The sequence below is a fragment of the Denticeps clupeoides genome, chromosome 4 (genome assembly GCF_900700375.1).
Source record: "Denticeps clupeoides chromosome 4, fDenClu1.1, whole genome shotgun sequence".
Classification (NCBI taxonomy): domain Eukaryota; kingdom Metazoa; phylum Chordata; class Actinopteri; order Clupeiformes; family Denticipitidae; genus Denticeps; species Denticeps clupeoides.
The window spans coordinates 30412536-30440506 of NC_041710.1; the positions used below are offsets into that span (position 1 = coordinate 30412536).

Below are 27971 nucleotides of genomic sequence, written 5' to 3' on the forward strand. Positions count from 1 at the left end.
TGGGTATCAAAACCTTAAGCATTTCTGGCCAAGAATCTTTAGCTTTGCATTTTCTTTTTAATTTAATTTAATTTAAATGTGTTTATTTACAGTACAATATGTGTATTTTGGCCATAAAATAGCCAGAATAATGCAGAACAGAATTTGTGTGTGAGTTTTCAGATGTGCATACAACAATTCTGTCCAGGAATTCAATGTAATACCATGATTTACAGTATGCCTGTGCTACACATTTTTTCCAATGTAAATAGAGCTGTTTTAAAGCTGCTCCACAATTTGTGTGCATTGTAGGGTTGAAATAAGTAGAAATAAGAAATGTGAAAGGATACAGCATACAGACACATAGCTGTTCCTGTCAAAAAATTCTAATATATGCCCCACATTGGAAATTCTGTCTAGACCCGATGTACCAATTATTCTCTTTGAATGATTTTCTACATTTTTGCCAGATTTTTTTCTGCCTTTTTTTATTTTCATTTCAGTCGTAGAAAACACCATTGATGAAGGGTTTCACTAGAGCTCAACAGACCATTTGCAAATTTACTAGAATTTTGCAGACAGATCTTTATGTTTTTATTTTTTCATGAAATATTGCTGTAAAATACCCAAGGGCAAGAGCTTGTGCAAATGGTGAAAGAAGGCATAAATTAGAAGAGTGTTCTAAATTCTGTGAGAGAATGTGGAATCAAGGACGTCTCCTTAAACACACTCTGGTAGAAGTCACAAAAAAAGTGCTTCTGACTTTTAAGTTATGCGCAACTCATAACTGAACGAAGCCAGCTAAATGGGTAAAAGCTATTAAGAACAGTCATAATGGCGCTTCCAGTGGCAACCAGGACATGAAAAATGATAAAAAAAAAAAAAATGATTTGACTTTGCATGGTTGCATTGCATTGTCTCAAAACTAAAAAAGAAAATATTAATTTTACAATCAAATGTTATAGTGAGTGAAAGGATTGATTTCACTGAACTTAAAAGAGCAAAGGAAAAGCAAAAGGCATTAATGCAAGGATTGCATGTTCTACATAAATAATTAATGGCTTGATTACATTAAATCTTAAAAGATGATATTAGCATAGCATGCCTTCTTGCTTGACATAAATATTTCAACACGTTGATTGAGTCAATGAGATAATTGCATAAGTAGATACAATTCAGCGATCTGCTCAAGCCTATTAAGGATGCATACTGCACAAGGTGGGGCATCTCATTTATCTGACGAGCACAAGATGAACAGATGCACGGTGGCTGCTTCTGCATGGGCGTCGCTATTATTCACAGCGCATTTAAACCGTGAGACGAAACGGCTGAATGACCCAGATTAAGCGAGAAATCGTGCCTATGGCCTGCAGTTTGCCTGCTTGGTTGAAAAGGGCCCCGAGCCTTTTCCTCGCCACTTCCCCTTTCCCACCATCCCACCGGATTGTTCCGCTCAGCTTACAAAAGCCGGCAACAATTGGAAAAAAAAGTGCACCCTGAACACACAGCTGCTGAAGAGAGTGAATGGTCCCAGAAAGTGTAAGGATAGGGGCAAATTCCGACAATCGCCCCAAACTTTCTTTACCGATCAGTCTTTCAGTCTTTTTTTTTGTCTTTGCGAGCTGAAATGAAGCTATTAAGCCCCTGGTTTCCATAACAGGCCCCATCCTTTTGCCCTCGGAGTGAGTCCCAGGCTTTGGGGCTCGATTGAGAGGGATAAAGGTTCTTAGGGAAGCCCTCAGAGAGCCCGCTGGAGGACTCTTGTGACTCTCGTCTCCGGCGTAAAAAACGTTGTCTTTTGCATTCGCCTTTTGCTCTTTTAGCAAAGTGTGCAAGTGTGTGGATGTGTGTGTCTGACACCACGTGTGAGAAGGAAACACTGGTGCTGTGGTGTGTGTAAAATGCCTGTAAATGTTCTCAGCTCCTTAGTTTGGCCCTGTAAGCTCCCCTGTATGCTGCCGCGTGACTGGCAGGTGGCTGTGGCCTGGCTGCCCCAAGCGTGGATGAGCGTGAACGATATGCTCCATATTTGCTTTTGCTCAATTAACTTATTTGATGCCATTTAATCAAAATCCCCTGCAAATTCCTTGGGGTAACAAAATAAAAATGTAATTGAGAATTCTTTTTTTTTTTTTTTTGGTGAGGAATGAGAGTAAATCATATGTTTGCAGTACCTGTCTGTATTTATATTTGCATAACTCTTTGATGATTTCCCTTGGAAATGAATTCTGGAGCAGTCTGAATCTGAGTGGCTTGTGTGATGATAAATGGATGAAGCCTTCTGATGATTGAGAAAGGTTAGCAATATAAGAGGAAAAGGACAGATCCATTGTTTACACCGAGGTGGCACGCATTCATTGGAAGCTCAGAGTCTCCAGGCACAGCGAGAGGGTTGTCAGCAGGTAATAAACCTGAGAAGTGTGTCCATTTTAGACGTTTGATCAGGGAGGAAACTAGGATATTACTCAGGGATCGAATGCACATACTACATTCATATTGGTGCTTTGTTTAAATGCAGCTTATTGCTTCAGTGCTTGGTTTTTTTAACACAACCAACCATCCGACACATTGTTCTAAGTTAGGACTGGGGGTGAAATATTTTATGGAGCTGCTTTGACAGTCCTTCTGGTAAGGGGTCTTATAAAAGATTCTCTGAGCCTCAGCATGATCTTGAGGTGCTCAGGTAGGACTGTGGGAGTCAAGGCACTGGGATCCCCCTTCCCAACTTGCCAGACCCCCTAATGTGATTAGGAATCCACCTTTTTATGTGACCCTAAAGCTGGCATTCGTCGTAAAACACCTTAATCGGGTGTGAAAGCAGTCGCCTGCTGGGGATCAATAACAGGCCTTGGCCCAGGGCCGAGATGAATATTTCTGCCCTCATCCAACCTGGAATCAATTTATCGTTATCGATCCAGCGACAGAAAAAGAGGGAAGACGCCTGGGAAAACCTGGAGCGAGAGGGTAATAAATGAATGAGTGTGTATGTGTGTGTGTGGGATGTGTTTACTGGGGGTGGCAGATGGCGCTGATGTTGAACCAGGGACATCTGAAGGGGCCAAACTCTAAAGTCTCATACGTCTGTGCATAGCTGCATATGCTGGGCGTCTGGACAGACAGCTGTTTTACCAGCCCGATGCGATAGAAATGCTTTTTATTTTTTATTTTTATGAGGGTAAAAACATCATTTTTGTAAATGTGTTTCTGTATATACACACAAAACTGTCCTAGTCCTATGTTCAAACCCGAAACTTTGCCCTTACAAATGTTCACGCTTTAATTTATGCAGGTACATGTAGGGGAAGCAGAGATGGTACCACATCCCACATTCCAGTGACATCCCTCTAAAGATAATGCTAGGGCAAAATGACCACTCTAAGGATTACAGAGCACCTTCATATCAAAAGAAAAGATAAAACTGTGAGCTTCACAAAACTTAGAGAGCCCTTTTCTGTTGATTTAAGATAAGGACGATTGGGCCATAAAATCCAAGACACCACCTTTAACCCGCAGGGCAGAGGTCATGCAGGATTCCCACAGAAAAATCCTTTCTTTACTTCTCATGGAGTATCTCTGTACTATCACTATATCACTTAGTGGGACGATAGACTTTCATCTCCCGTGTACCACATTCGGTATTCAAAGGACATACCTAGTTAACTTCAGGCTTTCTAGTTATTGACAAGAATGTGGTGTGCCATGATACAGATGAATATGCATGTACTGTTTGGTGTCTCTGTAACCACCAGTTTGTAACCTGAGTGAATATGGAATGACTTAATTGCGAGAGTATTGCATAAAACTTACATCACTTTCTTTAGTTGTAGTTGTAAACTCATCTCTGGTCAGAAGGTCAAAGTGGGGAAGCAATGCAGCCCTCCCTGCAGCATGACAGCCTACTAAGGCCTCAACCTCGGGCGTGGTCTTACTGCAGATAAAGTTGGCATCCCATTGTCAACTTAGTGAAAGAGAATCAAAAAAGATTTGAGACAAGAGAACATGGCAGAACAGAAGAACATCTATAGGAAAGGCAGAAGAAGAAGAACCAAGCATCAAAACCAGAACCAATGGTACATCTTCCTCAACGACACCCTGCCATCACGAGTGAACATGAGAGACCAGCAGCACAACTGAGCTTATCACTGTTAAAGTAGTACCGTCCTATGCCTTACTGTGCAATCATCCGTCAGACAGAGAACGCGTGACGGATCGTGCATAGTTTATTACAATTGAATGTTCATTGCATAAGTCTGCCTCCGTGGTACATGCTGCATTCTTAACAACATAGCCTTCTCCGTACATTTATACCTGACTATCTGATCACGGTAAAATCCATTTATCAAGATGAGACGTACCTCCCTTTCCTTTTTTATGTTGTTTGTAATAGTTTTAGAACTTGTATACAATAAAATTCCCAAAAGGCATTTCTCCTGGGTACATTGAATAACTGCATTAAAATCTAGGGTCCCTACACTGATAACAATCAGACTTGCTCTAATTTTATTTCATTTATAATAATCGTGGATGACCTCTGGGGACGCCCATTTTGTCCATTTCTCGTTATAAGTACATTATTATTAAAATTACTAAAAGACTTACTCGGCGGACCAGTCATCAAACACATGGAATTATTAATAATGAACAAAATGTGCTTATGAATCAATTCAAATTGCTTATGTGCAACATGTGCTGTGCTTGCTGCACATCACAATGACTACAACAACTCACTTTTACTTTCTTCCTCATTTACAACAATTTACTTGTTGTTTTCCTGAATTCCCTTATTCTTCTTCATTGCAATTCCAGTGTTGAGCCATTTGATGTCATGAGAAAACGAAGTTCATTATGTAGTGATGAGGCTTTGTTGGTTTAATTGGACTGAAAACTACCTCATGAAAACGCACAGGTTCACATAAAAGTCTACCCTGAGAACAGACAGAAACACATACACGTAATTTAACAGTCATACACACTCAAGCACTGGTAAATGTGTTTCCACCACACCGCAATGTGAGAGCCACCGCTGTGATGTAGCACCATTAAACACTCGTTTTATATCTCCAAGGATGCAAATAAATATTTCCATTAGTTTGGCAACAGCGCTGCCATATGGCCCGAGACCCAGCGTGTTCTCATCACCTGAAGGGCTTTTTTTCCCCCACACCTTTCTTCAGTGGGAGAACAAAATTATACTTTACTTGCATCTAAAAGCCTTGACTCCAAAATAGTTTGAATCAAAATCCCAATAGTCATGAAAAGCTTTGATAATTTCTTAATTAATTAAAGTAATTAAAATTTCTGTCCGTTTAAACAAAGGTTAAGTCGAGGTGTGTTGTGTTGGCTGTATATTATCACGTTTGGTTGGAAATTAATTAAATGGTGGGAGTAGCGCCTAACCAACCAGAGGCCTTTTCCCCTCCACTGCCGTGCTGATCTCCTGATCCCTTCCATCTGCACTAACCTGGCCACGATGCTCAGCTTGCCTATTTATTTAGTCATTCACTTCCTAGCTTCCCTGCTCCACCTCTTCGGCGCAGGAGGGTTGCTGGCTTTCCGCTCTAATCCTCCCGGTCAACTGGCCTGTGACTCTGTGTCTTTCACCAACTCTTCAATGTCAGCGAGGCTCAGGTGCGTGTTTAACACTGAGACTCGCCCTCAGAGTGTGGAGGTGCGCCCCTCTTCGGTTCCGCGCTGAAAAGCGAAGTCGGCGTAGCGCCGTTATTTCTTTATTTACCTGTTTGCTCCTTTTCTGCACAGACTCGGGTTTGTTCCGCTTTTACTTGAGTAGCTCGGCTGAATGCAGAACGTATATTCCATTCGTTTCCGTTTTGCCACATTCTACTGCCAGTGTCTACTTTCTGAGTGTGCCACGAGTGAGTATATGTGTAGTTGTAAAGCGGGACAGGGTTTTTTTTTTCTTTTCAGTGAGGTAGACTGCGAAGAGAGCTGCACAGATGAATCTCTTTACAACTCGAGGGTTAACCCGTCCCATATGGGTTGGCCTGCTCTTCCTTTCACGCGATTCTGGTGCAGGAAATTCGCCTCGACTCCCGGGCTGCACTCTGCTGAGTGAACATGTGTACATCTGTGTGAAGAAATGGAAATGAAAAGAACTGCTGCAGACCACTTATAAAGGGAGTTGGCTTGGTTTCATTTACTTCTATAATAAATGTACATTTTTCATCAAAATGGGTAAATTTACATTTTACCTTTTATGGCATTTAGCAGATGCGCTCATCCAGAGCGATTTTACAATCAGGGTTAGTGTCTTGCTCAGGGACACAACGGTAGTAAGTGGAGTTTGAACTCTGTGGTCTTCTTGATCATAGTTGAGTGTCCAACCCACTAGGCTACTACCACCCTAGAGTAGAGAATGTAACACACAAAATGAACGGGGTTCCACCTGCCAGTGTTTCACGAACAATGCAATACTCTCATATCGCCTAATCCTGGAACATAGGTGGAGACCAACAGACACACACACACACACACACACACACAAACACCATTCACATTCAATTCACCTCCATACAATACAAAGCTGGGGTTGGGATTCGATCTGACGACCTTGGAGTTGTGAGGTCATGACTAACCGCAGTGCCACAGTGCGACTACAGTACAGTATAATATATCTTGTTTATAGTGTGTGTACTAACAATGTACATATTAGTGTTTGGCAATTAATCAAAACCAGCATTCATAACCAGAATCCCGTCCGTGGTCCATGACATAGTCTGTTTTCCAGCTTTTGAAGGGATCAGTGTGGTCGTGGTGCTTGGAAAACATATTACCTTGGCAGTAGTGTTACATGCTGATGGTCCGGTTAATCATGATATTGATTTGAGGTCATATCACCCAGACTTAATACATATAAACGCAATCCACAATGGTGCATATCCCAGTTGTTTGTCAGGATCACTGAAAGGCCTATAATCCTAGAAACGCATGTAATCAATTATTGCCACTTTATTCTCGTAGCACAGCTTTAGCATTTTAGCTTGCAAACATTTACATTTACAGCATTTATCAGACGCGCTTATCCAGTGCGACTTACAATCAGTGGTTAGAGGGGACCCCCCCCCCCTTGGACTTCTGCTTCATATGCAAGCAACCCACCAGGCTACTACCACCAAACAATGCACCTTGAAAACCCAACGTGTGTTAAAGGTAGAGGTCTGTGGTTCTGTATGCTGGCGCCCCAGAGATTTTGGTTCTACACTTCTCTGACCCATAGAGAGGCTTGAGTGCTGACCTAAAACATTGTTTCATCCAACATTTAGAATTTTAACCGGCAAATATGATTATGAGGCCTAAATGAGGCCTATCTATTTGAACGGAGCAGCTGAACAGGAAAGACTCTCCGTGGATTTGTTCATTTTCCCTACCTCAGCACATCTGGGGTCCCATGGCATTTGTCATCACTCTGAAGTCTCTCAACTCTGCGTGGCCAATCGGCAGCATGGGTGTTACCGATGGAGAGCAGGTTAGCTGAACGGCACTCATGTCGAACCAGCCTTCCGGCACCAGTCACACATGCAAACGCGCCTTTTCTTCAAAGGCGTAAACAGAGGAAGAAGTACAAAGGCTCCGCCTGCGCGACTCGCATTTCATCTTCTGCCTCTAATGAAGCCCGACGAGTAATAAGTCGGAGACGAGAATCCAGTTGGAATGGGACCTCTTGCGGTTTATGGGAGACAATGTTTATAATTTCCAGGACGGCGCCACCAGTAAAAAGGAAGTCTTTCCTAACAAGCACTGAAAGATGCTGTCGCAAACAGGCCACTCCTTACCCAGCAGCCCAAAGGCCGGGTGAAGTAATTAATTCTGGCCCGCTGCTCCCTCTCCGCGCAGCACCTTAGCATTGGTAATCGAGGCCATTTGTATGCGGCTCCCCCTGTACGCCGGTGACATTTATAAAAAAAACGTCAGGAACGAGGCCGGCGTCTCGGAGAGGTGCTCCGTCCCGGCGCCGTGTTTTTACAGCGCAGCGGCCGCCGAGTGCATCCATCACTCGGCGGCCGCCTCCTTAATGGCCCCTCCGTCCCACCATCCTCCGCCTCGGGGCTGGAGCGGGTGGCCGGCGGCCTGCTGGTGTCACGGCCGTCCCGTTCGAGCCATCGCCGCTTCGCTTACGGCCTCGGGGCAGGCGGCGCTTTCCAAGTTAAACATGTCAAATAAGCAGGCCTCTGTGCGGCTCTGTTTTTCCACCCCCCCGCCCCCCGCCTCGCCTTTGCTCTGTTCTCTGCGGTAGGGATCATGTGAAAAATCCCAAAACTGAACATGATCATATGTCTTTTAAAAAAGTTCAGCATTTCATCTACAGTCTTGCGAGTTTTTCGCTGGCTATTTATCTCAAGTGCTTTTATCTGAAGTCTAAAGGGTTCCACATTTCCTGGTCAATTTGAAATGAAATCTGGCCTTTTAAAATGTTTTATTTTTTCCTCGCTTTTACCCAGACTGTGATAAACGTCTCTCTTTCGTTTATCCCTGAGTGTTTGTCATGCTGGTGCCATTTCCGCAGTGGCTTTGACTGTCACCCAAACACAACCAGCAGGAGGTCTGGTGGACAAAGTGCAGTGGGGTGGGGGTGGGGAATTACACGTTTGTATCCAGGGATCGGCGTAATCAGAAGTTTGCCGGTTCGAATCCCGATCTACTGAGGTGCCACTGAGCAAAGCACCGTCCCCACACACTGCTCCCCAGGTGTAAGATGGGACATCGCAGGGCCATGGCGTTTCTGCGCTTTGGTTGTGTATGGAGATTCAACACCTCCGTTTTCCATATCTTTGTCAAACGGCAAGAGGTCACAGGTTTTTGTGATACCCCGCCCTGCCTTTGTCTGCCCCACATGGGAGATCACGGGGGAACAGGACAACACAGAAACAACAAATCCTGATTGGTCGGTGACAAATTCCTGTGGGTCAAATGTATAAACGATTTTTCACTTGTGGTCAGGAACTTTGAATTTTCTTTTCTATCGGGAGCTGAGGGAAATTTTCCCATCAGTACCTGAGTCTTTCCTATTTTACCCATTTTTTCTCATGGCTTTTCTCTCTTTCTCTCCCTTTACTTTCTTTTCATTTTGGTTTTCTCTGTAACATTGGTACCTTTTTTACATACAGTATTTACATGTAACTGCAATAATAATTTACTGGTGTTAATAAATTAGAAACTCTTCATCCTTTTAACCTCTATTGTGCCACGCCTCTTCCTGCCAGGTAACATCAAGTCGGAGTGGTTTGAATACAGTGTTTTTGTGTGTAGAGAGAGAGACATTTTTACACTACTATCCTCAGTTTTACAGCTGCCCACTGCTCACTAAGGGTGATGGTTAAAAGCTGATGACACATTTCGTTGTGTCACTGTGTGCTGTGCTGCAGTGTTTCACAATAACAATCACTTCACTTTCACTTCTTTTTATGCTGCTTTTCCTGCTTTTGACTCTTAACGTGTAAAATCATGGATAGTAAAACTGAAACATTGGAGCACCACTGTGGATGCTGTTTGGTTTAAATCTAAATGAGTTTAACAACATGGAGAAAGCAATGTTATGCAGATGTTATACATTATGCTTGCAATTTTTAGCCTGACCAACATAGTAATAGATTACATGCAAATATTTTATCATATCGACAAGGCAAACTGCATTATGATGTTTTTATTCATTCAAGGTTCAATGCAAATAAATAGATATACACGTATGCCATTAATAAACTGTGATAATTTTAATTACCAGGTTTACTATAAAATCATGGTAAAATGAACAGAAAAAGACAATTCAATAGCAAAATTGCAATTATTTACATTTAATCATTTCAGTTAAATTTCAAGTGTCTTAATATAGATTATCCTAAAATCGCTGTTGACAAGACGTGAGAAAATAAATTGATGGAAGTTTGAGAACAAGTTCAACATAGTCACTTTGTGATCTGCAGGTAATTTGTAGCTCTTGATTTTTTTTTGCTCAGATGCATGTTGGACATGTTGGGAATAGCTGATTGACCAACATTCCGACTCAAATTCCATTTGGCTGTAATTATCAGGAAGTGCATGTTCCACTGGTGCTCATTTGCGCCTGTGATTCATGTTTTCATCCTGCACAGGCAGCTGGGCCCGGCACTTTGGTGGTGGCTCAGCATGGCAAATTCCCATTTATGAGCGCCACCTCCCTATCTGTTACCCTCCTGGTGTCTAGAGGTTGAATTCATCTGAAGAGAGGCTTGAGCCCAGCCAATCAGGAGGCTGCGATTTTATTACAGCATGCACTGTAAGGTGACCACATGCAACCGCGTGCTGAGTGGCAATATGCTAATGCAGATTTAGTCTTTGCTGTTTTACACCTTCTCTCCCTCCCCAACGCTTTTTTCTTCATTTTGGCATGAAATAGTAAGAAAAAATATAAATATAAATAAATACAAGCAGCCTTCTGTCTTGGCCCTTGAATAAGCCAAGTCTCCAGGTAAGAAAGTGCTGGTGAGTTGTCCAGCTCACTGCTGGTGCACCTGTTGTTAGGTTGCTATTCAGGTAGCTTGCTGCGTCCGGGGCCAACGAGACTCAGGAGATGACATTTCTCTAAAGGCATCACGCTGAAAAAGCAAATGGCTTTTTCGCCAATCTTATTTATGTCTGTCTAAGTGTAGTATTTCTCTCTCGCTCAGTCTCCCTCACGCTAATTCACTCCCACTCACAGACAACCCCACACTCCGCTCTCATTTCCTGCAGATCCCATTATGTCAAGTATTTACATAAAGTAGACGAAGGTGCAGCCTTTTAGAGGCTGAAAAGTGCCAGTTCTCCAGCGATCGAGAGCTTTGTGGCTTGACTGCCCTCTGTTGAGCAACGCTGGCCCTGGTGAGCGCGGCCGCCCGTTGCTTTCGATCCAGTGGCATCTGCATCAGTGCCATAGATTTTTCCCTGAGTCCTGGTTGTCTATAGGCAGTTTGAGGTACGAGACATAGATGAGACTTGAATCCATTTGTACGGGGAATCATTGCTCCTGACTCCCTCCCTGCCTCTCCTTTTCCACGGTTATGGTAAAGGACGGCAGTCAGGTGGTCGGTTCGCCATTGTGGGTGAGGAGACAGAACTCTCTGTAGCCTCTTTATTAAGATATGCAAATAGTAACAAGAAATCACAACTCATTTTTTTTCTGCAGCATTTCTGCAGAACTGAACAAGCTTTTCTCTTTATTCCGTGTGACCAGTGGCACCCGGCATTGTTACCCCAAACTGGACCCTGGAGAAGGGGTCTCCATCGTGTCGACGATTGGGTACTTTAAATGTTTTTTGGCAGTAAGACACAGTAATATCACAAAAATTGTTCCCAGTCCTTGACTCATTGTTTGCATTACAAAATGACGATCAGACTAATCAGACTAATTTGTCCATTCATTGTTCATCTCTAATCTCTGTACTGACTCTCTTATGGTCTTTTGCCTTTTAAATGTAGGGTTCTTTGCACCTTAGTAGGGAATGTGATGTTATGCAGCATAGCTGACAGTCTCGGTTGTTAGATTAAGTCTAGCTGTACAGGTTTCACTCACTGATACTGTGTTCTATATTGTTCTAGATTCCACAGCAAATGCGGTTCTTGCCTTTTAAAGTAAGCTGAAGAGGAACCCAGTTCAATATTTTTCAGATAGTTTCGCTAGTTCAACAATTTTGGGATGAAATAATCAGAGGTATCTGGCGACACTGATTGCTCTACTTGTGACATATTGGCAGGCACGGGAAATATTATCTTCATCTCAACACAATACCGCTTGTGCCGGGGCAGAATGCTTCTCCTGATATGTGCCCTCCACAGTCTCATTCATTCAAATGGCGGCGTGTGTCTTTCAGAATGGAGTCGACGTCTCTCAGTAACTAAAGACGACGGACTTTCTGCCGCGTTTGACCTTGGAAGAGTCTGCGGTGGGGCGTGTGAACGGAATAAATGGAATGAGAAAATGAGTCGGTTTGTTGCTCCAGACTTCATCACGCGCTCCGACGTGCCGGGGCCGCATCAGCACGGCACGTAATTCCCTCACATAAATCTTCCTTAGGAGATCGTCTTTCCAGATGATAGAGACACACAAAGCAGCCAGCCCCCATTTGACCACCCTTCACTTAACAAATTGGAGCTCTGAGCAATGGTGAGAACGAGCGAGAAGAAACGGCAAATTTGACTTGTTTCCACCACTTAGACTGAGTGTGTTTGCTGCGGACGGCGTGTCCACGGCGCTCTCAGCTTCATCAGCTGATAGGGGAGAGGCATCGGTCCCTGACGGAGTCAGAATGAAGGGATGATTAATGGCCACTGCTGTCTATTCCCCCATCTCAAAGGGAATAGAGGTGGCGCTCCTCAGCAAAGAAAACTTTCGGCACGCCCTTTGTTGCCCCCAGCTCCGTTTTTTTTTTGGGGGAGAGGTTTGGAACTGCTGACAGAATGGAACGGAGGTCCATGGGACACAGGTTCCATCAAGGCCCCATCTGGCCATGGGCTCTCTAGGTCCCCTTTATCCGGATAGGAAAGTCATCATGACCCTTGCACAGCTCTTTCCCAAAGCAGCTCAGTTCAAAGAGGTCACAGGATGGTGCTCAGGTCGTATTTTCACTCTCATAGTCAATGAACTATTCTTTTGGTTAACCTGACATTGCAGTTCTGGGGGGGTTGTGTTCACCCCACTGTTTCAGCAAATACAACATAATTGTTTTAAGGGGCAAGATCCACATAGGCACAAAATAAATAAATAGTTTTACAGGTTTATACACTACTAAAAAAAAAGACATCCTAGATCTCAATGAATGAAATATTCCTATTAAATACTTTTATTCTTTACATAGTTGAATGTGGTGACAAGAAAATTATCAACAGAAAATCTCATTTATTAACCATGCTAATCCGACTTGTATGCAAAAACCAAAACTTAAACATTCTGAAGTTAGAAAGAGCTGATCTGCAGTTTCGCTACTCCCTCCTTCATTTGGGGTCACCAAAAAGACCAGTGAGCTTCCAGATTTTTACGCCCTCGCTGTAGAAGCTGTCCACATTCCGTTGCCTCGTGGAGCAGTTTTCATTTATGTGCTGCTGCTCTGGCTGTGCACTTTATGGGGATTTTACCGCGTTGCTCCTGCCGCCTGACGATATATTGATCCCGCTATGATAAACACGGGTGTTCAGGGATCGGGAAGAGATTACCTCTTTCTTCTTAGGACTGCATGTTCGGACAAATCCGAAAATGTATTTTTTGCGCCACCAACGTGTGGAAGCTGATGCGTTCCATGAAAATGCATAAAGAACTCAGACTTGCATAAAGAAGATTTGTGATGGTGGAAATTTTCTGTTGTCACACAGGATCCATTTCATTTTTGCCATCTAAGCCTGCACAATGGCATGAATTTTCATTTCCCCTCCATGGGTTCATGCAGTCTAAAGACATGCAGCACAGATGAATTAATGTTAACTGAGGTTAATTGATGTTAACCTCCCACATTTTGAAATAACGTGCCACACCTGTTGATCATGTGCCAAAAGTTTTCAGCAACCATCTCACCAGTGAGCCAATATGAGCTCCCAACTCCTGCTGTTGTACAAAATTATTATCATTAATAAATTATTATTAAATCAGTATTGTATTCATCAATACGTTCTAAAAACATTTTGTAATGTTCTATTGTCTTTCATCTCTTTGGCAAAGGAAATTCAGTAAATAGTAGCCATTATGATGTTGTTACCTTAAACCTGCCAATTGGTAGAAGTGTGGTGTGGGAGAATTAGTCGTAACTCAATTGGACGGAATTTCAATTGTTTCTAAACACTTCTTCACCTCTGAGTCTGACTGGTTGGTCCAACACTGGGGTCGTCACAGTTGATGGATGAGCCAAGATGGAGTAGACAGCAGTTAAATACACACACATCCTCTTAATGGCCGTTTGTGAGTCAGCAGTCCTGTTGGTGGAGGACATGTAATGCTTCTTCCATCAGCTTCGTCCTCCATCTTGTCTGTGGCTAAAGGAGGCTCGCACTCCCATCAGGTCATCGCCATCCATCACTGTCAGCATGCTCTTGGCAAGACCAATAACACACACCCCATGGCCCGTCTATGCACACATACACACATTTACTGTCTGGTGGAAGCTCCTCTTCATGCTAAAGGGCAGAACAACAAATGAGGCACGGGGTCAAACCCTGCCATGCCCTTTGCCCTCTGGATGTGTGTTGACAGCATTGATTGGCAAGGATCATTTCCCAGTGATGGATGGGAGTCGGTGTCGAGGTTGTGTGAAGGGGGTGGTGTATGCTGAATTCTTGGGTCAAGAATTTTCAAGAGCCCGCCTGTCATTTCATGAGAAATGGAGGGTCGTTCCTACCCAAGTTGCTTCATACCAAAGAACGATGCAGTGTTGTAGGCAAATAAATAAAAAATGCCGTATGTCCCTTTTATTTCAGCCTTGTGTAATAGATTTCTGTTAAAGAGGTCCCATGTTTGTTTGCAGGGCTTTAAGCGAGCTGAGGCAGGCTGGGAGAGATCCTCAGCGGTATCAATATTTGTGTACTCTCCGCATTGCACACCCAGGAGACTTGGGTAGCCAGATGGCCGGGTAGTGAAATTTTCAGTGCACCATGTATACAAAAAGCCATGCACATGTTCAGTGGATTAGACTGGTGTGTTTAACTAAGGGCGGTCATGGAACATTAAACCCAGCGTCTTTTCCTGCTAATGAACCTATACCTAAACAGCTGCATGCTATTATTTTACGGATCGAGATGGACCATTAACCATCAACTTTCGAGCTGGACCATTCTATCCAAATATTTGGTTATGAAACATAATGCTACTTTATTTCTAAATACACTACACTATACACTATAAGACACACAAGGTTATGAAGTGAGCAAAAAATGAAAAAGCTTAAAGTTTCATATTTTTTAAAGCCATTAATGCAGTACATGTTGGTTTTGAACATTAACATTGCCTCAACCAATGCTACTCTACCAAACCTGGTACTGCATGTGTTCATTCACTTTTGGTGCTTTCGTCAAAGTGATTCGATGGCTTTTATGTTGTATGGGCTTAATGATATGCTGAATGAGTTTAGACTTGACGCGACAACTGTTCATAATGGATATTTGTACTATTCTATTATTCTGTGTTTAATCCATTTAATTCAACATCAAGTCATGAACCATTTGTCACATCTTCTCTTGTGTGCAGATGAATGCCAGTGTACTATATAGTGGCCTCTGTGATAAATATCATTACCTTGAAAATTTGTGAAAATTGCTCTAAAAAAATTGCTTTTCCTCTGTTCTCTCTGTTCCTAGCTGTGACTTTCCTCACATGGGGCCTTGTCTGGCACTTCATGTCCCAGAGAGACCTTGACACTTGGCTTCACTGCTATCAATTTTAATTTAGCCGTTATCTGTACGCACAAATGCAGCGTATGTGGCACTGCTGAACGTTGCTAAAATAACTAAGGGAAGAAGAGTCCTTGAACCTCGCTGCTTGGTGTCCTGAACCGCGTAGTCAGATAGTGATCTGGGATCCGTGGGTCTCTGAGCAGGAGTGTCTCTGTCAGTGATGCCGGTCCTGTGCTGGAGGCTGACTGAGATTTTAGATAAGACTTACAACATCCAGCTTGTGTGTGCTGGGGCTTAATTAAATTGCCATCCTTGAGGAAATTACAAGAGGTCTGCATAAGTCACTGTGGTTGTGTGTGTGTGTGTGTGTGAGAGAGTGTTTTTTGGCCCCGTCATGGTTGCAATCTTGGCTTCTTGTTTGCCCGGAGAGTGGAAACGAGGCCAGAGAGAACCGCTGTATTCGATGAAGGATGTATTTCTGTTTTCTTTGAACATTTCAGGCAGTTCAGACCGGAGCTAACAGAGCTCAGGGGAGGGTAATTGTTTGTTGATGATTTTTTTTTTTTTTTTAATATCCTTTTGTCCCAACACCCCTGCATGAATGATATGTCTTTTATTCTCTTTTTTTCATGCACCTCATGTTATTCTTTTGAGGAACAGGAACACCCTGTACCTCCAAACCAAATATTAATGTTTTTTCTTTTTTTTTTTTGCTGCTTGGGCTGCACGCCAGTTGCTTTGAGGTGGAAAACACAGAGTCCATGGCCATGAGATTAAAAAAAAAAAGAAGCCTCTGAGGTTTTTCTACCATTTGGCATTCCTTTTCTTTTCTTTTTTTCATTGCTGTTCAGCCAAGCAGCTCCAGATTAATTAATGAGTTTAATGCGGCAGCGTCACGCTCATAATATGCAAGCTTGATTATAAAAGTTCGGAACTCGTGCAGAATGTCTGTTGCTGTCAGTTTCCGTCTCCTCTGCCACGTTTGACCCCGGACATCTTTGAAGGAGCAGCAGCGGAAATTGAATTAATTCCCATCCTGTTGAACAGACAGTAGGACAATTGGCGTAAAATGTTGAGACAGAATCCCATTTAACGGGGTCGGCGCCACCGACAGGACGCACATTTCTGGGCGGGGCCTGGCGTGCCTGATGGCTGAAAAGGCCCACAGCGCTGATTCAGCATCTCGCTCTCACTTTGGTCCACATCCTCAGACGCGCAAACACAAGCCGAGAAGGAACTGGAGAGGGCTTGCAGCGCTTTGTTCACACGTCATTGAACACACACTCGGCTGTGTGTGTCCGTGCGCCTGATTGGTTGTCTGTTTTTTTTTTTTTTTTTTTTTTTTTTTTTTTCAGATGTGCCATTTAAATGGATGTCATTTTGGAATTTGCGAGGCTTAGAGGTGTTTAAAGGGGGCTGACAGTGGGGACAGCAGAAGCCTGGGTGTGGATATTAGATGCTTTAAAAGCGGTGCCCACCTGGCAGCTTCGCCTGCGGCATGCAGACTAAAAAATACTTTGAGTTGAGTTCGAGTGAGCACTGGCTGTGCCAAAAAAAAACGCCAGCTCTCAGCATACAAAAGGCTCTAAAAGACTTCAAAATGTGCCACACACTGCTACTCATTGTCCACCATCAGATTCACCTTCTGGAAAATGGAACCTTTTTAAAACTGGATATCGTACGCCTTTTGTGTCTAAGATATAAGTTTGGTGTTGGATGTCTGATAAACTGGAAAGTAATACTTTGAGAGTAAAGGTAGCTGTTGCACTTATACAATTGTAAACTTTATTAATGCACTTCATTAATTTTATTTGATAGGGATGTCATGATGCACTGTGGCTTACCTAAAAATAGATATGAATGTGTGACTATTGAAACGGGCTGAGATTAAAATGATTTGAGAAGGGAAAAGAAAGGGAAACGAATTAGATTTTGCAAAGTTTATATAAATCAATCATAATGGGCATAATGGTTTACATAATTGGTCGGACTTGAAGTTTATTACTTAAAAGTATTAAATATTTTAATGTGTTTCTTCTGTTCATCAAACAGAAACAAATGTAATCAAGATGATTTTTTTTTAATTAAACCATATGATTCAGCACCAAGCTGATCTCCTCTCCTGTTTGATAAGAGTGCCAGATCTGTTATGTGATGACTGTTGTCAGAACCACAGTTTTAAATACAAATCTGCCTCCTCTGATGCAGACACCGCACCTCCTCGTATCATTTTAAATTACCTAACGTGAAAACTCCCAAAAACATAATCACATTCATCATTGTATTTAACAATAATTTTGTGGTCATCCCACTGTCATTGCTCTTATTTAAGTTGGTCTTGATTAACCTACAATGTTACATCAAATAAACCAAGATTTCATTCATCCTGCAAAAGCCTTAGGCATTTCTGTAATAATACAACTAACTTTCTACTACTGTAATCTCACAATTAGATGTGTTGTAACGCTGATTAATCATATACAGTCCCTGACAAAAGTCTTGTCACTTGTGTACGAATCAGCGACATGACAGGGACAACAGGCGACTATTTATAACAACAACAAGGCTGCAAACAATCAGGAATCATGGGATGACGAGATCGACATGTGAAACTCCGGTCCGGATCGTGGAGCTGGGGCACCCCTCCGAAGTCAGGCCACGACAATACAAACAGGAGGCTCTAATTATCAGAGAACATAATGGCTCTGAAGATTTGTATACAGGCACATATTCAGAACAATGGTGGCATTGTAAAAGGCTTCATTGCATTTATACTTCATTTATGCTCAGAGGTGAGAGAACGGATGCCACCATGGGACGGTTTTTAATGTCAGTATGTGGAAGTGTGGAGACTTGTTTCATGTAAGCAGGCGCCCATCTTTGTGTTTACATTTTTTATGTCTGTTGTGGTTGCCTGTGGAGGTAGAGGCTGTCACTTGGGCCTGGTCAGTAGCTTCTTTCACCTTCTCCTTCGCCTCTCTTCTCTTCAACGTTAATGACACAGCCCCATTAATTCCTATTGAATATTACCATTAGGTATCTACATTTATTTTCCCACTAGGTTCTCCAGAGCCCATCTCCACAGGGATAGGCAGCGAACCCCCAAACCCCCCCCCCCACCAGCTCTTTTTCGGATGCACTCGTTTGCGGCATCATTGGAAGTTGGAGTGAAGGAGCCTTGTTGCCATGGCACTAGCTGGAGGATGATGAGGAAGAATTTTGCTTTGTGGCCTTCTTCCAGCCCCTAATGTCTTGCTTGTTAAGTAGTGCATTTTCTCTCTGTGACTCCTGTCTTTCTCTCTGTGTCTTACAGCTCTGCGTGAGCTGGAGGGCTGCTGGTTGTAGCACGGTTGGTTTTTGCCAGTTGAACAGTCTGCAAGGCTTATAAAGATCATCAGAAAAAAAAGGAAATCCCTTCGTTATCATGTAATAAAGCAGATGCTGGCCTCTGAAACTCTGTGTCTCCATTTCGTTTTAATGAAGCATAAAATTTTTAATTAAATCTTAAAAGGCTGTTGATATAAAGATACAAAAGTTTCATCCTCCCTTCCGTCATTCCAGGTGACAGATTGCAGTTGTTCTTGCGGAGAGGCGGCAGAAATGAGAGAGAGAGTGATGCCAGTGTGTCCATCCTCATTATGGGAGAGAATTATTCTCTGTTCACGTCCCTCTGGAGCTTATCTTCACGTCTTCCACCACCATCTGCCAAGCCATCCATCCATTCACCCATCTACTCCTCCCTCCATCCATCCATACATACATACATACATTAAAGCTTTACGTCGGTCCCCTGAAGGACATTAGCAACGTCGCAGGCTAATTACTGCAGCGAATTTGACAGCTCGGTGACTGTAAAATCTTGTCAAATCCAAAATTTGTCAAATCCAAACCACAAGTGTTTTACTGTGTTCTACCATGAATTAATCTACTGTGACACCATTTAATAGAGAAGTCCCTTAAAAATACTTTATTAAAGTGTTGTAGTACAAACCTACAAGCCATGCACCATGTCCATTATTGCTGACCGTTGGCAATACAAGACGTGAAGTGGGACACTGGGAATTTTTTGGTGACAGTGAGGACAATTAAATACATGGCTAATACAGTCTGTTTTTCTCCACTTATTTTCTTATTTGTGATGATAAATATGAGACTTCTTGGGATATGTTTGTATGGAATCCGAAATGCGAATGTAGGACTCGCTACTACGCCAATCTGAATTCTTGAATAGAAACACTGATAATCTTTTTGCATATTTGGTGGACATGGTCCCAAGATAATTGCACCATAAACAAGTTGTATATGAAGCAGAGAATACAGGAGCAAGTGAGGAAACAGGACTTGGATAGGCACTGAATAGGCACTGAAGAGGAACTCAATTCTTATTTTAGGATTGCCCTGGCAGTGATATACTTACCAGACAGTTTTGCGAGTTTGATGAGTGTAATTTGGTAAATCTTTATGAAATATCTAGGGTGTACGGTGCTTTTCAGCTTCTCCATTTTTAAACATGTTTTATAAAAGCATTGCTAAAGTTCATCATCACCCAGAAACCTGCCTAGAAATACTTATAGGGATGTGGTAAAGTTGCCATCGGCTGGTTTTGGCTCGTAAAAGATCCGTTTTGGGTCAGTTCCCTGAAGGTCCCATGGCCTGCAGCCCGCCGCGTTGCCTCGTTGAGGTCCGCGCATCTGGTCCTGTTTGTGCTTGGGAAACTCCAGGTAGATGGATCGATGCAAGCAGTGTGTACCTACCACAGTTCCCCGCCTCGCCCTCCCTTCCAGAGGGCCCTGTCAGTGTTCCTCTCCGCTTCTCCAGCTAATCCCATTAAGAGTGACAGGACGGCATTGCGGCAGCCCCGCTGCAAAGGGCTTCACATGGTTCTCGGATAAACGGTTTGATGTATGCCAAGTTCAGCTTTATGTTGAATGTTTCATGCTGTTCTCCTCATAAGGCACAATGGGTATTTCATTTAAACATACACAGCGGAAGTGTCTTCCGGGAGAAATGATTACAGGAGTTTCAGAACGCTGGCAGCAGTCTCCGGAATTTATTGACTTCTTTTCCGGCTGAATGATGCCTCGTAAGATGCCTGTGAGAGCGTTTTCCAACTTTTAAGCTTTTATCATAAATTTCTGTCTCACAGACAAGGGGGGTGGGTCTTTCCTCTTCTATCTCTCCCCAGCTCTCGCCCCTTTCCCCTTGTTTTCGAATGGATTTGGTTATTGCTTGCATGTGATACCAGCCAGAATTATCAGCGTCCTCTCCCTCAGCCCCTATTTGCATTAAAGAATAACCTTAAGAGTCCATGAAGCGGGAAGTTATCTCTAACATTACATCATTACACTCTTTTACTCACAGCAAACCGTACGGACTAAAGGAGTCAATGTGAGACCCAGTCATAGAGCCCTTTTTTGGTGATCTTTGGGGCGCGTCTCTGAAAGGTTGAACACCTACTGACATTTTGTTTATTCTCTTACCCCCCCCCTCCCTTTACTCTTTCTCCTCAGCCTGCCCTCCGGGAACATTTAAAGCCAGCCAGGGCGAAGGCCTGTGTCTCCAGTGCCCCCCCAACAGCAGGTCCACCTCGGAGGCAGCCACCATCTGCGTGTGCCGCAACGGCTACTACCGCGCAGACGGTGACCTGCCAGACATGCCATGCACCAGTAAGTGCCCTTCATCCCGCCTCCTGTGTGTGAGGTGGCTGCCAGTAAGACACTGGGGTGTGCAATCTTCTGGCTCTACCAGCTTTTAGGAACACAGTAGGGTCACCGATGACACATTTACAATATTAGTTTTTAGTCTCGTGAAGCATGCAGGATTAGAAGAAGGAATATATAACAAATATAACACAAAATTGTACTTTACTTGGGATTCTTCTCTAGTTTTCTTCCAACATTCAAAGGCATGTACCCTATGCATGGTGGTTGTAGCCTTGAGGATGACACCTATGAATACTTACTACCATTGTGTCCCTGAGCAAGACACTTAACCCTGAGTGTCTCCAGGGGGACTCTCCCTCTAACTACTAATTGTAATTGAAACCTCAGAACAAATTAAACATTAAAAAAATATTTGTTTTAATGCCTTCATACACTAGACAGCATCAATCATCCCTGTTTTATCACCGCCTCAAAAAGAAATGGGTCAGAATTTTCATTTTTATTCCTTGACTCTCCTCAAACTCTGAGGCGAAAGCTGCCACTTACAAAACGTATCACTGACAGCTACATCATGCATAGGAATGGAATATTAGGAGTCCTCTCCCCAGAGAGGCTCTCGTTGACTGGGGGTGTGCTCAACGCGCATGCAAGCGAAGCACGTGCACCTGCTTGATCATCTCAAGTCGTGCCGAACTGACATGGCTCACCAGCACGGCGACAGCTCTTCCATCGGGCCTGCTCACGGCAGCTCCGCGTTACTCCTCGCTGCTCGAGCCCGAATCTCCAGAGGCTCTGTAGAAGCGTAACGCGCTATGTAGGTCACTAGGAAACGATCCACACCTACAGCACTCACCCTGAAAAAAAAACCTGGTTTTATTCATGAAAATAGACACAGAAGCTCTCAAATTTTTATGAATGAGAGCAAACTGCCATTTCTGGGTTCACTGCCACTTGGTGGTGACTCCCAAGCAAAGGCACAGAGAGCCTGATTTGAGCTCCATTTATCTTCCTTAAGCAAAAGAGTCAATAGTTATGATATTTATGAAAGATATGGGGAATTATCAACCCAAAGCAAGGTCTAGCCCAAACCTTCAGAAACGTTATTTAAATAACAACACAGGATGCTGTTTTAGACTGGTGCTAACCACACCAATATGCGCTAAGCCTTCTCAATTCGTCAATTTCCCCCCCAGGATTTGCATGAATACATAAATCCAGAACACAATGCTCAATTATATTTGTACATGTTTGTGCAGGAGTGGGTAGGAAGTGTGTGGAGAGCGATCAATCATTGATCAATCATCCTCCCATTTTCGATCTCTGAGTTACAGAGTACATACCAATGAACAATAGAAATGGTGGTTATTTTCTGTTCTCCAAGAAACAGATAACTACACAAGCCCCATGCTTAGCGCCAGTTTGAAAGAATATTGCCCACAGAGTTGGCTTCTATCTGGCCCATCTGTTTGTGAGCAGTAAAGTCAGACCAGAAGCCTTTTAAGCAGAAGAAACCCTAGATATTATGTGATCTCATTTATGATGGCTTCTCAAGCAACAGCATGTTCTTCAGAATTTTTGTATGACCATACACCTAACATGGTGACTAAGAAGGTGCTAATCCACAATGAGGTGTGCATTAAACATGGCGCAGAGTAGGGCATTAACAGTTGACGCTTCGAGCACTTCATGGCTCGTTGGTCTAGGGGTATGATTCTCGCTTAGGGTGCGAGAGGTCCCGGGTTCAAATCCCGGACGAGCCCTCTAAAAAAGTCCTAACAGTGTTGAATACCTGTTACCACTGCAACTCTGTTTGTTGTGGGGGCAGTGGTGGCCTAGCGGTTAAGGAAGCGGCCCCGTAATCAGAAGGTTGCCGGTTCGAATCCCGATCCGCCAAGGTACCACTGAGGTGCCACTGAGCAAAGCACCGTCCCCACACACTGCTCCCCGGGCGCTGGTCATGGCTGCCCACTGCTCACTCAGGGTGATGGGTTAAATGCAGAGGACAAATTTCACTGTGTGCACCGTGTGCTGTGCTGCTGTGTATCACATGTGACAATCACTTCACTTTATTTATTTTTTTATTATCGGCACAGGTACAAGCTAAACCCTGCCTTGTGCAGAAGTGAACATGCTGGCATTAGGGTTATTCACCATGTGCACTTGGAGGAGCAAGAGGTGGCGGGTGATACAGGGAGCGTGTAGGGTAAACTGTTTCTTCCATCTGCCGTAGGGACCTGGGCAGTGCGGATTATTTCACCCGCACGGCACAGAAGTAGTCTAAATGAAAAGAAAACGACAACCAGAGGTTTTAATAGTATTGTAATGTCTTTCAGGAAGCAATGTGAAGTGATTGCACAGCATACGGTGAACACAGTGAAATTTGTCCGGGTTTCAAACCGGTAACCTCTTGATTACGGGGCCGCTTCCTTAACCGCTAGGCCAACAATGCCCCATAACCTAGTGGGTAACACACTTGCCTATGAACCAGAAGACCCAGGTTCAAATCCCACTTACTACCATTGTGTCCCTGAGCAAGACATTTAACCCTAAGTTGTTCCAGGATCCAGTCTGATCTCCAAGTCTTAGTGGTCTTCTGTTGTTTGTTTGATGGTGCCGTATTTACAAAATTTTTCTTACAAATTTTCCACCATATAACACAAATCGTCTACAGCCCCACTACTTTAACAGAAGGCTCTTTTCCACACTTAACTGCTTCTTGGTGTTTTTTGGCTTAAGGATATGTTTTTATTTATTCATGATATATGAGCTTAATTGGAGGATAGGAGGTTGTGTTCTGTGTTCTTTTTCCCAAGGATTTTTGAAAAATTTTGGGGAAGTTCAAAGCTAACTCTGAGACATTGTAAGCCCCCTGCTTGGCAAAGCTTCGGAAGGAACAGCAAAACTTGCACAGAAGTATGCCTGATTAGGAGGGTGATGGATTGGTGAGCTTGGCGCCTGTGTCAGTGGGGTGCCGAGAGTGATCCACCCAGAGCCACCAATCCATAGCACCACTTCAAACATCACCCAACTTCCCCATTCCCTCCCTACCTCGGGGGCCTTCCAAGGCCCTACATCTCCCAGCGAGGGGGCGCAACACCCCTCGGCACAGTATCCTGGAATCGTGCCTCTCGGTGTGGACTATAGTGGTGCTGCCTCCTGTCTCCGTCCCTCGGTTCTCATGAATAATTCCTGTCACCATACCTTTGTCAGTACTACACGGGCCAGAGAGTAACTAGAAGCTCTTTAGTGGCGATAGATCTGTGAAGAAGGATGTGACATTCTTTCTTGCACCAGAACCCAAGCTGGCCTTTTGTATTTGTTTGGCTTGACGGTTGTCTTAGTTGGTAGAGTTTTGTCACTTGTACCTCATCAAATTAGTTTGTGGTGCAGATTGTTCTTCTGAGGAGGTTTTCTTTAGCCACAAACAAGCAAACAGTTGTTTAACCATTTGTTGACATTTCAGTCACCGTCCCACTGAACTACAATGTTCGTACAGGACAACTGACCCAAAGGGCAAGAGCAAGTTGACCTTGTGGCCATAGGCTTTTGCCATACTGACACTGTCCTTGAACTGTGGACTTATTCCGTCTCTATGATTCTCCTTACAGCTCATCCAAAATACAGCACTGCCTCTCATTTCAATAGTAATTTTTCTTCACCGTCTGTAAAGTTGTCAGTTAAGGTAGAAGTAAGGGGTTGGCCTTTAAATTAGCATGAAAACATTGAAAACTTGGAATCAGGAATTGTATTTATTTTATTTGTTATACAAAAACATTTACATGCCATATTTTATTTACATTCATATAATTTCTCCCATTTTTGGCTCATTGAACATGTGACCAATTAGCATTCTCAAATGCGTTTTACTAATAATTGTGAATTGACTTGACTTGTGCATAGAACAGATGTTGTTTTATTCATGTTTAGTTTTAACCCATGGCAGCTTCTCTTGCTAGGGGAAACCATAATGAATTCCTCTCTCTGTGTGGCACCAACATGATCCCTCCATACACTCAAAATGCCACTCAGATCGTTAAATTGATCTGCTGACTAGCATTGCTGGCTTCGGCCCTGTGGTTTTCAACAAACACAAGCAGCGTAACCAGCATTTTAAAGAAGAGCAACTGGCCGTATGCTCAAGTGACTGGTGCCACAGCTCCGAAAAAACCCTGCACATCGGAGGCCTACGAGGACAGTTTTCCTCTGTAATGCAGTGGTAAACAAACTCCTAAGCCAGTGTAATTACCTCGCCCGGCCTAATCCCTCCAGCCTGAAGCGCCTGGCAGCCCGGTGATTGCTCACTGCACTTAAGCTCCTTTCAACCCCTCTGACCCCCCTCTACTCCCCAACTCTGCACACTCCCGGACACTCTCCGCTGACTCCATCTCTCTCTCTCTCCCCGTGCTGCCGGGAGCCCTATTGGCCGACCCTGATGGGAGCACTGATGCGTTCCAGTGACTTACAGTGCCGATTTCACTGCTACCATCCACCCTGGTGAAGCAGCACAAGCATTCATCTTCTCAGTGTGTATTAACACGCATCGCGTCGCTGCTACATGAGGGTTTGGTGGCCCAGTGTCTGAATTTGTCTCTGTGTCTAGTTTAGTAGACTCACACAATGTGACATAATGAATTTTGGCCGAACAAATCAACAATCAAAACAGATGATTTTGTTCGGTTGGTGTTGGTTTACAGACATTAGTTTACCTTTTTCCACCAATCCCACCAATGGTAGGGATCTATTTTAAGGCTCTGCTTTCGCTGTTGTTTTGCTGAAGTACCATCATAGTCGTACTGTCGCACGTTGTTTGACATTAATGTGACACAGTTAATTTTCTGTTAATAGGTTCCTCACAATGCTCTGCTGTTCCACTATTTAATTTTACAAGTGCTGTAGTCACATGGCAAAGCGTTCAGGTGCAGAAACACCCCATTGCTGTCAGATACATCCATTGTCAACCATTGAAATGTCAACTATTTCAAATAGTCCAAAATTGCACATAAAACATGCCTAAATTACAGGCTGTTTTCAACTGCTATGATGAGCTTCTAGAACCCCGTTCCTCAATACTTATTTTCAACAAGCATTTTATTGTTGTTTATTTGTTTGTTCGTTTTACTGGAAACATAAAATCCAAAACCACCCAATCTGGCAACACAGCCTAAACACAACTTTATAACAATGATGATAAACTGAATTGAAATCATGACATTTTATGAATTGTTCAAACTGTACATAACATTTTTTTGTTCGTTTCTTTTCTTTTCAAATGTCCAAGAAATCACTGAACTGTGTGAGAATCCACAAAGATCAAGATCAGAAAATAAATAATATTAAAGCTGGCATTGGTGCTCCTGGTGGTCCCTGCTGATAAAGCTGCCCCTGTCTGTGATGCATATCTTTAGCATTGCGCACTTCCCATGTGGCCTGTTTTACCTTGTGGAAATATGTGCGGCAGAGTGTGATATTTCGCTGTGGGATTTGCTGCATGGCATGTGCCCTGACATGACGTGTCCAGTGTTACTAGCACACGTCTGCAATCCAGGATTCGTTGCCCGCATCTGCTTTATCTCCACCGGTCGGCCACAGGCTTTCCAAGAAACGTCATGAAAATCAGCGTCCCGATTCAACTGCACATGCACTCTCAGCCTTGGAGACTTTTATTGTGCTTCTTTCTGCATAGTTAAGAGATTCCGAGGCTCGCTTTGAGCGAAATGGTGCGGATGATGATGTCTTTGGGTAATTAACGCTGGCAACATGTAAACAAAATCAATCCTGACTTGTGCCGCTAAATGAATGCCAGTGGAGAGGCAGTAAGTAAAGCACTCGACAAATTAAATCCTATTGCAAATTAAAACAGCCAAGGGCAGCCTTAATAGTCTGCAAATCACTTGTTAAGTGGCAGTCACATCTGATTTCTCAAGTCCTTGTGCACCCGAGGCTTTTTTCTTCTCGTTTAGGGAGGGAGAAGCACCATGGTAAAAAGTTTCACAAGTCCAGATTCCGTCCAAGACTGTAGTTACGGGTTCAGTCCCCCTGGTGCAGCTCGGGGTTACGTGTTCTGTTCAGGGACACAATGGTAAGGAGAAGGGAGGGTTGTCTGCTTCTTACCACCCCACCATATGATCAATCTTCACTGCGCGCAGATAAGCTGCAGTAGAGTCACTTCCTGAAAGAACTGAATGTCTTAAAAGCATTGCTTTCTGTTGCATGCCTTATTCTTTTTCTACGATTTAATGTAATAGCCCTTACACTCAACTTCTCTCTAATGCATACCGTTTTCAATAAACTCTATTTTGGACCATTTTAGCTGCCACTTTCCATGAATAAAAGTATGAGGGTGATATATTCTGATGCTCTCTGAAACTGAAACATTTATTTAAAGTTTAACACTAGTCACGCAACGTGTCATGCTGCACCAAGATCTCCAGAAGCTCTTTTACTCAGTGATTCGATCTGAAGTGATTGGGTCTGACCAGCCGTGTATGTCCATCTAGTGCCTCCTTAAACCCCCAGGGATCCGCAGACTTTTTCTTTCTTTGCACTTTGTCATTGGATCCATTGACCTTTTTTTTACCGCAGTCCCCACATACAGGTAACGTACAGAAGCACCTTTCAAGAAAACCTTCAATACTCCGGAAAAAGACAGCAGCCTACTGCATAGCAAACCTGACGGTCATTTAGTGTTAAATTAGAAATGTTTCATTCTTGAAATTGTGAAAATTTGGTGAAGCTTTTTCGGAACGCATGTCCAATATAGTCATTGGCTCTGACCTAAGACTTGCTTCAGGAAAGTGTCTGATATGCATTTTGAACACACAAGTAACATGCAGTAAAATGGGTCACAGTTTTTAGGTCAAAGAGGTTGAGGATCCTACTTTAATCTAATTAAAAAACATTTGCTCACAACATGCATTGTTGCTGAATGCATTAAATGCCATTCATTAGGCAGATGCATCTTTACTTTACACCCTTCTTTAATGGAAG

The 27971-nt window shown here is 43.3% G+C and overlaps 1 protein-coding gene and 1 non-coding gene across 3 annotated transcripts in view; both read left to right on the forward strand.

Moving 5' to 3' along the window:
* The window catches only part of ephb1 (EPH receptor B1), a 161924-nt gene that overhangs the window by 77885 nt on the left and 56068 nt on the right, over positions 1-27971 (forward strand). For both annotated transcript variants that reach the window (XM_028975172.1, XM_028975173.1), the window contains exon 4: positions 20832-20987. In XM_028975172.1, the coding sequence (XP_028831005.1) occupies positions 20832-20987 (156 nt within the window). The remainder of the gene's footprint in view (positions 1-20831; positions 20988-27971) is intronic.
* Positions 22673-22744, forward strand: trnap-agg (transfer RNA proline (anticodon AGG)). Its single transcript has one exon. It is a non-coding gene; the product is annotated as a tRNA-Pro (tRNA).